A 15,515-nucleotide genomic window follows, 5' to 3' on the forward strand; every position below is an offset into this window, starting at 1 on the left:
CATTGTGTATCCTTTACACAATAATATAACAGTATAAATAACAATGACCTGTTTTATAAACAAAGAATAAATAAAATATAACAACAACTAAAACTAAATGGCAACTGTCTTGTCTCAGATAAACACTCTCCAAAAATATGATTTAACAGTCCAATATACAATTATTTATAGCAACGACCTAGACATATTATACATATATGTTAATAACCCTGAGACTCCTTCTGGTTCCTCTTCTCCCCCCGGGCTGCTGCTGCTGCTGCCTTCTTTTCCATTCCCTCTATCTTTCTGTGAGGTATTCGACGAACGACTGCCACCGCCTGGTGAACCCTTGAGCCGATCCCCTTAGGACGAACTTAATCCGTTCCAGCTTTATAAACACTGCCATGTCATTTATCCAGGTCTGCACCCCCGGGGGCTTGGCTTCCTTCCACATCAACAGTATCCTGCGCCGGGCTACGAGGGACGCAAAGGCCAAAACATCGGCCTCTTTCGCCTCCTGCACTCCCGGCTCTTCTGCAACCCCGAATATAGCCAACCCCCAGCTTGGTTCGACCTGGACCCCCACTACTTTCGAAAGCACCTTTGTCACCCCCACCCAGAACCCCTGTAGTGCCGGACATGACCAGAACATGTGGGTGTGATTCGCTGGGCTTCTCGAGCATCTCGCACACCTATCCTCTACCCCAAAAAATTTACTGAGCCGTGCTCCAGTCATATGTGCCCTGTGTAACACCTTAAATTGAATCAGGCTTAGCCTGGCACACGAGGACGATGAGTTTACCCTACTTAGGGCATCCGCCCACAGCCCCTCCTCAATCTCCTCCCCCAGCTCTTCTTCCCATTTCCCTTTCAGCTCATCTACCATAATCTCCCCTTAGTCCCTCATTTCCCTATATATATCTGACACCTTACCGTCCCCCACCCATGTCTTTGAGATTACTCTGTCCTGCACCTCATGCGTCGGGAGCTGCGGGAATTCCCTCACCTGCTGCCTCGCAAAAGCCCTCAGTTGCATATACCGGAATGCATTCCCTTGGGGCAACCCATATTTCTCGGCCAGCGCTCCCAGACTTGCGAACTTCCCATCTACAAACAGATCTTTCAGTTGCGTTACTCCTGCTCTTTGCCATATTCCAAATCCCCCATCCATTCTCCCCGGGGCAAACCTATGGTTATTTCTTATCGGGGACCCCACCAAGGCTCCCGTCTTTCCCCTATGCCGTCTCCACTGTCCCCAAATTTTCAAAGTCGCCACCACCACCGGGCTTGTGGTGTATTTCTTCGGTGAGAACGGCAATGGGGCCGTCACCATAGCTTGTAGGCTAGTCCCCCTACAGGACGCCCTCTCCAATCTCTTCCACGCCGCTCCCTCCTCTTCTCCCATCCACTTACATACCATTGAGATATTGGCGGCCCAGTAGTACTCACTTAGGCTCGGTAGTGCCAGCCCCCCCCTATCCCTACTACGCTGTAAGAATCCCTTCCTCACTCTCGGGGTCTTCCCGGCCCACACAACTCATGATACTCTTTTCGATCCTTTTGAAAAAAGCCTTTGTGATCACCACCGGGAGGCACTGAAACACAAAGAAGAATCTCGGGAGGACTACCATTTTAACCGCCTGCACCCTCCCTGCCAGTGACAGGGATACCATGTCCCATCTCTTGAAGTCCTCCATTTGTTCCACCAATCGCGTTAAATTTAACCTATGCAATGTACCCCAATTCTTGGCTATCTGGATCCCCAAGTAACGAAAGTCCCTTGTTACCTTCCTCAGCGGAAAGTCCTCTATTTCTCTGCTCTGCTCCCCTGGATGCACCACAAACAACTCACTTTTCCCCATGTTCAGTTTATATCCTGAGAATTCTCAACTCCCGAAGTGTCCGCATTATCTCTGGCATCCCCTCCGCCGGGTCCGCTACATATAACAACAAATCATCCCGGTGTTCTTCTCCTCCTCTAAGTACTCCCCTCCACTTCTTGGAACCCCTCAATGCTATTGCCAGGGGCTCAAACGCCAGTGCAAACAGTAATGGGGACAGAGGGCATCCCTGCCTTGTCCCTCTATGGAGCCGAAAGTATGCAGATCCCCGTCCATTCGTGACCACACTCGCCGCTGGGGCCCTATACAACAGCTGCACCCATCCAACATACTCATCTCCAAAACCAAATCTCCTCAGCATCTCCCACAAATAATCCCACTCCACTCTATCAAATGCTTTCTCGGCATCCATCGCCACCACTATCTCTGCTTCCCCCTCTGGTGGGGGCATCATCATTACCCCTAGCAGCCTCCGTATATTCGTATTCCGCTGTCTCCCCTTCACAAACCCAGTTTGGTCCTCATGGACCACCCTCGGGACACAATCCTCTATCCTCATTGCCACTACCTTGGCCAGAATCTTAGCGTCTACATTTAGGAGGGAAATAGGTCAATAGGACCCGCATTGCAGCGGGTCCTTTTCCTTCTTTAGGAGAAGCGATATCGTTGCCTCAGACATAGTCGGGGGCAGCTGTCCCCTTTCCTTTGCCTCATTAAAGGTCCTCATCAGTAGCGGGGCGAGCAAGTCCACATATTTCCTGTAAAATTCAACTGGGAATCCATCCGGTCCCGGAGCCTTCCCCGCCTGCATGCTCCTAATTCCTTTCACTACTTCCTCTATTTCAATCTGTGCTCCCAGTCCCACCCTTTCCTGCTCCTCCACCTTGGGAAATTCCAGCCGGTCCATAAAGCCCATCATTCTCTCCCTCCCATCCGGGGGTTGAGCTTTGTATAATTTTTTATAAAATGCCTTGAACACTCCATTCACTCTCTCCGCTCCCCGCTCCGTCTCTCCTTCCTCATCCCTCACTCCCCCTATTTCCCTCGCTGCTCCCCTTTTCCTCAATTGGTGGGCCAGCAACCTGCTCGCCTTCTCCCCATATTCGTACTGTACACCCTGTGCCTTCCTCCACTGTGCCTCTGCAGTACCCGTTGTCAGCAAGTCAAATTCTACGTGTTGCCTTTCCCTGTACAGTCCCTCCTCCGGTGCCTCCGCATATTGCCTGTCCACCCTCAGAAGTTCTTGCAGCAACCGCTCCCGTTCCCTACTCCTGCTTTCCTTTATGTGCCCTTATTGATATCAGCTCCCCTCTAACCACTGCCTTCAGCGCCTCCCAGACCACTCCCACCTGGACCTCCCCATTATCATTGAGTTCCAAGTACTTTTCAATGCACCCCCTCACCCTTAGACACACCCCCTCATCTGCCATTAGTCCCATGTCCATTCTCCAGGGTGGGAGCCCTTCTGTTTCCTCCCCTATCTCCAAGTCCACCCAGTGTGGAGCGTGATCCGAAATGGCTATAGCCATATACTCCGTTCCCCTCACCTTCGGGATCAACGCCCTTCCCAAAACAAAAAAGTCTATTCGCGAATAGACTTTGTGGACATAGGAAAAAAACAAAAACTCCTTACTCTTAGGTCTGCTAAATCTCCACGGGTCTACTCCTCCCATCTGCTCCATAAAATCTTTAAGCACCTTGGCTGCTGCTGGCCTCCGTCCAGTCCTGGACCTCGACCTGTCCAGCCCTGGTTCCAACACCGTATTGAAATCTCCCCCCATTACCAACTTTCCCACCTCTAGGTCCGGGATGCGTCCTAGCATACGCCTCATAAAATTGGCATCATCCCAGTTCGGGGCATATACGTTTACCAAAACCACCGTCTCCGCCTGTAGTTTGCCACTCACCATCACGTATCTGCCCCCGCTATCCGCCACTATAGTCTTTGCCTCAAACATTACCCGCTTCCCCACTAATATAGCCACCCCCCTGTTTTTCGCATCTAGCCCCGAATGGAACACCTGCCCCACCCAACCTTTGCGTAGTCTCACCTGGTCTATCAGTTTCAAGTGCGTTTCCTGTAACATAACCACGTCTGCCTTAAGTTTCTTAAGGTGTGCGAGTACCCGTGCCCTCTTTATCGGCCCGTTCAGCCCTCTCACGTTCCACGTGATCAGCCGGGTTGGGGGGCTTTTTAACCCCCCCCCCTTGTCGATTAGCCATCCCCTTTTTCCAGCTCCTCACCCGGTTCCCACGCAGCTGTGTCGTCCCCCCCCCCAGGTGGTGCCCCCCCCCCGCCCATCCCACCCCATACCAGCTCCCCCCTCTCCCCAGCAGCAGCAGCCCAATAATTCCCCCCTCCCATCCCCCCCGCTAGATCCCCCACTAGCGTGGTTACACCCCCCATGTTGCTCCCAGAAGTCAGCAAACTCTGACCGACCTCGGCTACCCCCCCCGTGACCTCGGCTCGCACCGTGCGACGCCCCCTCCTTCCTGCTTCCCTATTCCCGCCATGATTATCATAGCGCGGGAACCGAGCCCGCGCTTCCCCCTTGGCCCCGCCCCCAATGGCCAATGCCCCATCTCTTCCACCTCCTTTCCTCCCCCCACCACCTCCTGTGGAAGAGAGAAAAGTTACCACATCGCAGGATTAATAACATAAAACTCCTCTTTTTTTCCCCCCCCCCTTTTTACCCCCCTCTTCGCCCCCCATACTCGCCCCACCACTTTGTTTCAAACGTTCTTTTTTTAATAACCCGCTCATTCCAATTTTTCTTCCACGATAAAAGTCCACGCCTCATCCGCCGTCTCAAAGTAGTGGTGCCTCCCTTGATATGTGACCCACAGTCTTGCCGGCTGCAGCATTCCGAATTTTTTTATCATTTTGTGAAGCACCGCCTTGGCCCGATTTAAAGCTCGCCCTCCTTCTCGCCACCTCCGCACTCCAGTCTTGGTATACGTGGATCACCGCGTTCTCCCACTTACTGCTCCGAGTTTTCTTTGCCCATCTAAGGACCATCTCTCTGTCCTTATAATGGAGGAATCTCACCACTATGGCTCTCGGAATTTCTCCTGCTCGGTCCTCGCACCATCACTCGGTATGCTCCCTCCACCTCCAGCGGACCCGCCGGGGCCTCCGCTCCCATTAACGAGTGCAGCATCGTGCTCAAATATGCCCCGACGTCCGCTCCCTCTGCACCTTCAGGAAGACCAAGAATCCTTAGGTTGTTCCTCCTCGCGTTGTTCTCCAGCGCCTCCAGCCTTTCCACACATCGTTTATGGTGTGCCTCATGCATCTCCGTCTTCACCACCAGGCCCTGTATGTCGTCCTCATTCTCGGCAGCCTTTGCCTTCACGACCCGAAGCTCCCGCTCCTGGGTCTTTTGCTCCTCCTTTAGCCCTTCGATCGCCTGTAATATCGGGGCCAACAGCTACTTCTTCAATTCCTTTTTGAGTTCTTCCACGCAGCGTTTCAAAAACTCGTGTTGTTCAGGGCCCCATATTAAACTGCCACCTTCTGACGCCATCTTGGTTTTTGCTTGCCTTCCTTGCCGCTGCTCTAAAGGATCCACCGCAATCCGGCCACCTTCCTCCTTTTTTCATCCGTATCCAGGGGGGATTCCCTTCTGGTTCACCGCACAGTACTTTTAGCCGTTAAAATTGCCGTTGGGGCTCTTATTAAGAGCCCAAAAGTCCGTTTCACCGGGAGCTGACGAAACATGCGACTCAGCTGGTCATCGCCGCACCCGGAAGTCGATGATGGAGAGTGTTGATGACTCCTTCCATCACTTTGCTGATGATGGAGAGTGGAGAGTTGACTGACATGATGGTAGTTGGCTGGGTTGGATTTGTTCTCTTTCGTGTGTATAGGACATACCTGGGCAATTTTCCAAATTGCTGGGTGGATGCCAGTCTGGTAGCTGTACTGGAACAGCTTGGCTAGGGGTGCGAAAAACTCTGGAGCACAAAGCTTCAGGTCATGACAATATTCCCAAATATTGCCGGAATATTGTCACAGCCCATACCTTTGCAGTCTCTAGTAGTGCCTTTAGCCATTTCTTGATAGCACGTGGAGTGTTACCGTGCAGAACATAGCCTTTTGGGCCAATTCATTTGCCACGAGCCCAAACAATCGAACAGAGTCCCAGCCATATCTGTCATTGTTGCCGGTTCACAATTTAAATCAGCACAGCTTTCTGGACCCTTCCGTTTGAATTAAAGGCACAGGTCACTGGTTTCGCACCCCTCGCCAAGCTGTTACAGCTGCAATACTGGCATCTACCCAGCAATTTGGAAAATTGGCCAGGGATGTCCTGTACACAAGAAAGAGGTTTCTTCTGCTTAATTAAAATGGCAGGCTGCTTTAAAGACAAACCTCGAGAATTTTTCCGTAGATCAAAAATGTAGGGCAGCATGGTGGCGCAGTGGTTAGCACTGCTGTCTCACGGCGCCGAGGACCTGAGTTTGATCTTGGCCCCAGTCACTTTCCATGTTGAGTTTACACATTCTCCCTGTGTCTGCACTGGGTCTCACCCCCATAACCCAAATCAATGTGCAGAGTAGATTAATTGGCCACGCTAAATTACCACTTAATTTGGGGGGGGAGGGGGGGGAAATGAATTGGGTACTCTAAATTTATTTTTATTTGTTTAAATGGATCAAAAACGTAATGGCAAAAATAAAAGAAAGGGGGAAACCAGGGAATAGACCAGTTACCCATTTAACTGACTTGGATGAAGGGACGAGATGAAAGGTAGCTAAGTTTGGTAGGTATGACACCAAGATAAGTAGGAAAGTATGTTGTCAAGTGGAGATGGAGAGCCTGCAAATGGATATACTTTAGTGAGCAAACATTTGGCAGATGGCGCATTATTTGGGAGAATGTAAAATTGTTCATATTGGTAGGTAGAATAGAAAAGCAGTATACTATGTAAATGGAGAGGGATGCAGTACTCCAGGGTGCAGGGGTTCTTAATGTCCTGGTACATTAATGACAAAGCTAGTCTGCAAGTACAGCAAGTGGTGAGAAATAAAAATGGAATGGTTTATTAACAAGAGGAAAGGGAAATGAAATTTGGATTTGGGTTTATTGTCACGTGCACTGAGGTACAGTGAAAAGTATTGTTCAGCGTACAGTCCAGATAGATCATTCCATACATTTGGATTTTGTTTATTGTCACGTGTACCGAGGTACAGTGAAAAGTATTTTTCTGCAAGCAGCTGAAAAAATCATCAAGTACATGAAAAGAAAAGGAAATAAAAAAAAATACATAATGGGGCAACACTAGGTACACCATGTAACTACATAACACCGGCATCGGGTGAAGCATACAGGGGTGTAGTGTGAATGAGCTCAGTCCACAAGAGGGTCATTTAGGAGTCTGGTAACAGCGGGGAAGAAGCTGTTTTTTGAGTCTGTTCATGCTGTTCTCAGACTTTTGTATCTTCGACCCGATGGAAGACGGTGGACGAGTGAGTAAGCCGGGTGGGAGGGGTCTTTGAATATGCAGTCCGCTTTCCCCAAGCGGGAGGTGTAGATGGAGTCAATGGATGGGAGGCAGGTTCATGTGCTGGACTGGGCTGTGCTCACGACTCTCTGAAGTTTCTTGCGGTCAATTGCCATGCCAGGCTGTGATGCAGCCAGATGGGATGCTTTCTATGGTGCATCTGTAAAAGCTGGTAAGAGTTAATATGGACATGCTGAATTTCCTTAGTTTCCTGAGCAAGTATAGGTGCTGTTGTGCTTTCTTGGTGGTAGCGTCGACGTGGGTGGACCAGGACAGAATTTTGGAGATGTGTATCCCTCGGAATTTGAAACTGCTAACCATCTCCACCTCAGCCACCTTAATAATAATAATAATAATAATAATTGCTTATTGTCGCAAGTAGGCTTCACGGGTTTCTGTGAAAAGCCCCTAGTCGTCACATTCCGGCACCTGTTCGGGGAGGCCGGTACAGGAATTGAGCCCACGCTGCTGGCCTTGTTCTGCATTACAAGCCAGCTGTTTAGTCCACTGCTAAACCAGCCCCCGTTGATGCTGACAAAAAGCCTAGGACATGTGATGGAGATGCAATGTAAATACATAGACATAGATATCGGGTGAAGCCTCCGGAGTGTTATACTACTCCGTAGAGAAGATGCTTGAAGAGATCAGTTCAGTCCATAAGAGGGTCATTCAGGAATCTAGTAAAAGCGGGGCAGAAGCTGTTTTTGAACCTGTTTGTGCATGCTCTCAAACTTTTGGATCGCCTGCCTGATGGAAGAGAGAATAAGCCAAAGGCAGCGGCAGGTGTGGATAGAGTCAATGGATGGGAGGCGGGTTCCTGTGATGGACTGGGCTGTGTTCACCATACAACATAGGGAAGTTTTACTTAAGCTGAACAGGGCCACATTGGTGAGGCCACATTTGGAATACTGTGTATAGTTTTGGTCTCCTTCAATATAATTGGTGAATGATTGATCGGGTAGGGCCTATACCCATTGGAGTTTTGAAGAATATGGAATGATATTGAAACATGTGAGGTCTTAATAGGGTGGATCCTCTTGTGGGAGAAGTTAGAACCTGGGGACGAGGTTTTTTTTCATGAGTTAGTATGTGGATTTCCCCTCCCCAGAAATGAGTAGAAGCTGGGTCATTGAACCTATTCAAGGCTGAGTTGCATAGATTTCGATTGTAAAGGGAGTCTAGGGTTATGCAGGGAGTTGGGGTACACCACGACCAGATCAGCCATGGCTGAATGGAAGAGCAGAATGGTCTACTCCTAAGTCTGATGTTCCTACTACGTTCCATATTCCCTTGCTCTACCTTTAAAATCCGAGCAAGGGAATGAGTACGGCCTCAACCGGGACCTCTGATTCATGTCCCATTACATTCACCTCCCACCATCTGGCCTGGGCTTACAAAATCCATCAACTGTCCTGGCTTGAGACAATTCACACTCTGATTATCCATCGCTCTGTCTGGACCTGCAAAGACTCACATTCAAAGCATCATCTTGCATCATTGACTTTGTCTATATATGTGTTTGCGGAACCCACCTCCTTCACTCACCAGATGAAGGAGCTGTGCTCTGAAAGCCAGTGATTCAAAACAAATCTGTTGAACTTTAACCTGGTGTTGTCAGACTTCTTACTGTGCCCACCCCAGTCCAACGCCAGCATCTCCACATCATAACTTTAAGATGATACCACTTTTCTGGACACTCTCACCAGAGGAAGTATATACTGTCAGACTACCTTATCGAATGCTTTGGTTATTTAAACATCTCAATTAGACCACTCTGTAATCTTCTATATTCAAGACAATCGTCAACCAATCTGTACAACCTGTCTTCAAAATGGAATTAATTTAGCCCCAGTATAATTATGGTGAATTTGTGCTTCACCCCACCAAAGCCAATATCTCCTTCCTTGAGTGTAATGATTTGAACTGAATGCAGTGCTCCAGAGGCAATGCAACCAGAGCTTTATATAACTGCAGCATAACTTCCACCTCTCCATATTGAAACCCCCTTGAGGTGAGGACTTAATATTTCACAAATCCTTTTTTTAAAGTTGTCCCCTTTTCCAAATAATTAACATGGTATTTATTTGTTTACTGTTTGTCAAACCTTGATGTACACAAATGGCCTGCTATATTATTAGCACAGTAACTACACTTCAAAATACTTCATTAGCTAGAGAATGCTTTGGGAAATCCTCGTGCCATGAAAGGCATCATGCAAATAGTTTTTCTTTTCATATGTAGAAATGAATGTGGTCACCATGTTGTGTACTATCCTGCTTTCCTAATTAAAGAAAGCAAGACACTTGTGTTTGTACGTTTGCGTTTGTATGGTTTTTTTTTATGTGCATAGTTTTATCTTATCAACAAAGTATTTTGTCACCCTTAAAGGACACAGCTGTGAAGATGTAAATTGTTGTGTTTCTATGCAGTTTATCAGCCTGGCTCAAACGCTGAAGTATTATGGATATATCAAGTTTGACCCTTGCATCACTGATTTCCCAGAGAAAGGTTGTCATGTAATAGTCAGTGCTGGTAACAATGAACTGAATTTTCACGTCAAATTGCCCAATGACCAAATCAAAGAAGGTAGTTTCAAGGTCACACGCATGAGATGCTGGCGTGTTACTTCCTCCGTAAGTATTACAGGAAGGTTTTTTAAAGCATTTTACTGTCCCGTTATTATAGGAAAGCTTGCTGCAGGAAGCTCTCCACTTGTTTGAAAAAATTGGAAGCTAGACTCTTTCCTCTAACCGTTCAATTTAAGGTTGCTTGAAATGCAGCATTGTTTCATTTGTGCTTATTCCAGAAACATTACAGATTGTGTAATCCTCCCAAGGAGGATTATAATTTTATTCAGCACTCAGTGCTGATTTTCTTAAAATCTTGTGACCGCTTTAGCTCAATAGTAGCACTGCCTCTTTTGTCAGAAAATTGAGTATTCAAGCCCAACTCTAGAGCATATCGCCTTGAAGACCGATATTTAGATTATAGTACCGAAGGAGTCCTGTTTAAGGTGGAGACTTTTAGATAAGATGTTACTTTTGGAATCTTATCCGCCTTTTCAGGTGGACTAAAAAGTCCCAGTGTGTGATTTTTAACAAGAGCAGGGTTGTTCCTGGAGACCTGGCCAACATTTATCCCTCCATTAAAATCCATAGAATTGATTACCTCCGCTTCAGTGCCATGCCTGCGTCTTAAAATTTTGTTATTGGGCACAATATTCTAATCTAATATTTTAAGTGTGGTTATGATACTTGTTGAGCGTTCAATTCCTTGTGACAAATTTAGCTTTACTATCATCAAAATTGCTTGATTTAAAACTTAATTGGTTTTCTGAAGTACTTAAGGGAAGAAAGCTCCTACCCTTCTGACCCCATTATGCAATTGACTCTTAATAATGTCCTGAGGTCGCCTAGCAAGCCATTCCTCTGTACAATTACGATGTCAAGGAAGTGGCCCACTCCACTTAGGGCAGCTAAGGGTGGCAATGCGCAAGGCATTGCCAACATGTCTCATCCTCCGCAATGAAAACAGTTCCCTGAACACCTAGTCTGGCTCAAGCAACAAACTACTAGGTCTACCACAAACTTGTTTCTAATGCTGGCTATGTCATCTTGAAGCCATCTTGACCATCAAGATACATCTTTGCTTTTTTGCTTTCCCCCCCCCCCCTCCTTCCCCACTGTCGAAGAGGACGGTCACTAATTAGTTACTGATGTGTCAGAGTTTCAAACATCACTATTGGGCATCTGATAGCAGGATCCTTCATAGATTCATAGAATTTACCGTGCAGAAAGAGGCTATTTGGCCCATCAAGCCTGCACCGGTCACCGACTCCTTCTTGGAGCATGATGAGCAGCACAACCAAGCAGCAATCCAAAATTGAGTGCATTCCTCCATTTACACAGATACACAGCATTATCCTATTGCCTGCTCCACAGCAGGGCAGATGCATTGGAGCCATGATTTTTGCATGGTGAATACATTTGAAAATATTTCTTTCCAGGTTTCAATAGACACCAATTCCATGGCGTTGGGTGATTGAATAAAGAATGACAGTGGGTTCTTCCTGATGGTAATAATAATAGCTTATTGTCACAAGTAGGCTTCAATGAAGTTACTGTGAAAAGCCCCTGGTCGCCACATTCCGGCACCTGTTCGGGGAGACCGGTACAAGAATTGAACCTGCGCTGCTGGCATTTTCTGCATTGCAAGCCAGCTATTTAGCCCACTATGCTAAACCAGCCCCTGATGTTAATCCCCCAACTTAAAATTCGCTTTCATCTTTTTAGGTTATCCTTCATTTCTCCTCTTGGGTTTGAAGGAACACTGCTTCACTGTAAAATTGCTTGTTTTGGCATCGATGGCAGTGTAAGATTTTTATCAATAGTTGGTTGAAAGTATTCTCCTATATTTTTTCTTCCAGAATCAGTATCTCAGTCCAAGGATGTGCGGGCTAGGTGGATTGGCCATGCTAAATTGCCCTTAATGTCCAAAAAATGTTAAGTGGGGGTTACTGGGTTACGGGGATAGGGTAGATACGTGGGCTTCCGTATGGTGCTCTTTGTAAGGACCGGTGCAGACTCGATGGGCCGAATGGCCACCTACACTGTAAATTCTATGATTTAATGTAGGCATATCTTTTGATTCTTTGTGATGAATCTTTGTTACTAGCTGTATTTTCTACTGCTTAAACCCATACACTACTTTAGCCAGAAGAATTGATTATTCTGAATCTGCAACAGTATGATGCAATTCTTTATTCACAAAGCATTGACTTGAATAAGAACTGTTCAAATTAAAAGCAGTCATGTTCAGATTGCCATGAATTAAATTGCTACATAGTTAGATGCTTCATACAATTTTGAACTAAATTGAGATTTGTTTTAAACTATTCAGATTTTTAATTGTGATTATTTTTGTTTTTAAATGCTAGCAAGTTCCAATAGTGAATGGCACAGCAAATAGTCCAGTAAAGACCGAGACAAAACTGGAATTGGCTTTTGAGTATTTGATGAGCAAAGACCGACTCCAGTGGGTGACCATTTCCAGCCCTCAGGTGAGGCATGTGTTCGATTCAGAACAACACAATTTGATTTGATTTATTGTCACATGTACCAAAGTACAGTGAAAAGTATTTTTCTGTGGCCAAGGGAACGTACGCAGTATGTACATAGTAGACAAAAAAGAATAATCGACAGAGTACATTGACAAATGGTACATCGACAAACATTGATTGGGTACAGTGCGGACAAAGGGCCAAACAAAGCAAATACATAAGCAAGAGCAGCATAGGATGTGGTGAATAGAACTTTTCACTGTACTTTGGTACATGTGACAATAAATCAAATCAAATATTTTCCTTGTGTTTGCCCAGAAGTTAAAATTAAGTGAGCTTCTCAATTGTCATAATTAGAATGCTGTTTTAAAAATTCATTCTTGGGATATGGGCGTCGCTAGCTCGGACAGCATTTATTGTTCATCCCTAATTGCCCTTGAGAATGTGGTGGTGGGCTGCTGCCTCGAACTGCTGTTGTTCATGTGGTGTCCGTACACCAACAGTGCCGTTGGGGAGGGAATTCCAGGATTTTGACGCAACAATAATGAAGGAACAGCAATATATTTCTAAGTCGGGATGATAAATTGCTTAGGGGTGTTCCCATGTCTGCTGTCCTTGTCTTTTTAGAAAGTAGTGGTTGTGAATTTGGAAGGTGCTGTCTCATGGGTTTTTCCACTGCATCTTGTAGATGATACCCACTGCTGCCACTGTGCATCACTGGTGAGAGAGTAAGTGTTTGTGGATGGAGTGCCAATCACACGGGCTGCTTTGTCCTGAATGGTGTCAAACTTCTTGAATGTTGGCTAGTCTAGTTTCTTGTCAATCGTGACGCTCTCTCTCTCCACTAAATACTTCAGCAAAACTATTCTCTCATCTGGCAGAATCCAACCTGAGCGTCTGTGCAGGTTATTGCTCAGCGACTGCCATTTGATAGCAATGTTGATGACCTCTTCCATTACTTTACTCATGATCCAGAGTAGACTGATGTGGTGTTACTTGACTGGGTTTGATTTGTCCTGCTTTCTGCTCCCACATTGCAGGTTAGATGCCAGTGTTGTAGCTGTACTAGAACAGCTTGGCTACGGTCCCGACAGTTGCTGGAATATGGTCAGGGCCCACAACCTTTACAGTATCCAATGCCTTTAGCAATTTCTTGATAACGCATGGAATGAATCGAATTGGCTGAAGACTGACATCTGTGATGCTGTGGATTTCGGGAGGAGGCCAAGTTGGATCATTCAATTGGCACTTCTGGCTGAAGATTATTGCAAATGCTTCAACCTTATCTTTTGCACTGATATGCTGAGAATCATTGAGAATGGGGATATTTGTGGAGCTTTTCCCCTCCGGTTGAATTGTATAATTGTACACCACCATTCTTGACTGGATGTAGCACGACTGCAGAGCTTAGGGTGTACAATTGCTTAGCTCTGTCGCATGCTGCTTATGTTATTTGTCTTGCAAGTAGTCCTGTGTTGTAGCTTCACCTGGCTGACGCCTCATTTTGCGGTACGCCTAGTGCTGCTCTACATGCCCTCCTGCACTCTAACCAGGATTGATACCCTGGCTTGGAATTAGTAGAGTGGGGGGATATGCTGGGCTCGTAGGTTACGGATTGTGGTTGCATAATTCTGCTGATGGCCCACTGCGCCTCATGATTGCCCAGTCTTGAGTTGCTAGATCTGGTTGAAATCTATTCTATTTAACATGGTGGTAGTGCTACAGAACACCATGAAGGGTATCCTCAATGGACTTGTCTCCATAAGGACTGTGCAGTGGTCACTCCTATCAGTACAGTCATGGGGAGGTGCATCAGCGGCAGGCAGGTTAGTGAAGATGACGTCAGGTGTGTTTTTCTCTCTTGGTTCCCTCACTACCTGCCACAGACAAAGTCTAGCAGTTGTCTTTTAACACTGAGGTAACTGGTGCGACAGAGCCACCCTTGGTGAAGGATATCGAAGTCAATCCAGAGTACATTCTGCGCCTTTGCCATTCACAGTGCTTCATGCCTCTCTCTTTTCAGCAATACCCTAGTTCTGCCAGGTGACAATTTCAGAATAGCTCATTTGTTAGAATAGTGATAGTTGACCATTTTCTTTGAAGTAAACAAGGCAACTTTGGGGTGCTGTACCCGGCTAAACTCTGGGTCACATTCCAGGGCAGGGAGAAGTGAAACCTGACCAGCCTGGTGGAGGAAATTAAAAGGGACCTGCAGAGGTGGGGAAATTGTGGGGACCTGTATGGGCGACTACTGTGCAGGGCATGCTCACCACTGGATGAGAAGTGGGTTTGAAATAGGGTGGGGCTCTGGAATGAAGCACTGCACATGGTCAACACCTCCACTTGCACGAGGTTAAGCCTAAAGCAGCAGAAAGTGGTACACACAGCTCACTTAACTAAATGAGTGGGTTCATCCCGGAGGTAGAGGACAAATGTGAACGGTGCCAAGGAGGCCTGGCCAACCACGGCCATATGTTCTGGTCATACCCCAGACTTGTCAGGTTCTGGACCAATGTGTGTGGAGCCATGCCCGAGAGTGACAGTCTTCGGGGTATCAGAACAGCCAGAACTCTTTAAGGGGAGGAGGGCCGACACTCTTGCCTTTGCCTGCCAGAGAATCCTGCTTGGCTGGAGATCAGCACTATCCGGGAGTCTGAAGAGGCCTTCCACATGACGTGGGAGCCATTCACCAATCTGTTCCAAGACCTGTTTGTAGCCAATAAACCAGAGGACGGAGGGATTCACAGAAGAACCACCAGCACAAACGAAAAAACGAGGGTGTGCAGGGAGCAGGGGGGGGGGAAGGAGGAAGGGCGAGAACAAAGAAGCACAGAACCCAGCCATACGTAACACGAAACAGTAAACGTAGCACCATGCCACCCGCAACAGGGCCAGTTTGGAAGACCCAATGAGCAAAGAAAGCACGCCAGGTAACAGGAAGGGGAGAGGCATAGGGAAGGGACCTAGCTAAAACCCAGCACTTGCTGAGAAACCTAAATTGTAACTGGTGTATATAGTTTTGGTGTATGTTCATGTTCATCTTTGCTTTGTATAGAAAGAAAAACCCTAATAAAAAGATTTTTATTAAAAAATGGAGGCCTCTGCTAATGCTGACTTGCATTTGCTATT

The 15,515-nt window shown here is 46.8% G+C and overlaps 1 protein-coding gene across 1 annotated transcript in view; it reads left to right on the plus strand.

Annotated features, from left to right (window-relative positions):
• The window catches only part of snx17 (sorting nexin 17), a 167,933-nt gene that overhangs the window by 68,813 nt on the left and 83,605 nt on the right, over positions 1–15,515 (plus strand). The window contains exons 11-12 of the mRNA XM_072500579.1: positions 9,757–9,960; positions 12,264–12,386. Coding sequence (XP_072356680.1) covers positions 9,757–9,960; positions 12,264–12,386 — 327 coding nt within the window. The remainder of the gene's footprint in view (positions 1–9,756; positions 9,961–12,263; positions 12,387–15,515) is intronic.

Source organism: Scyliorhinus torazame, chromosome 4, assembly GCF_047496885.1.
Source record: "Scyliorhinus torazame isolate Kashiwa2021f chromosome 4, sScyTor2.1, whole genome shotgun sequence".
In the NCBI taxonomy this organism is placed as follows: Eukaryota; Metazoa; Chordata; class Chondrichthyes; order Carcharhiniformes; family Scyliorhinidae; genus Scyliorhinus; species Scyliorhinus torazame.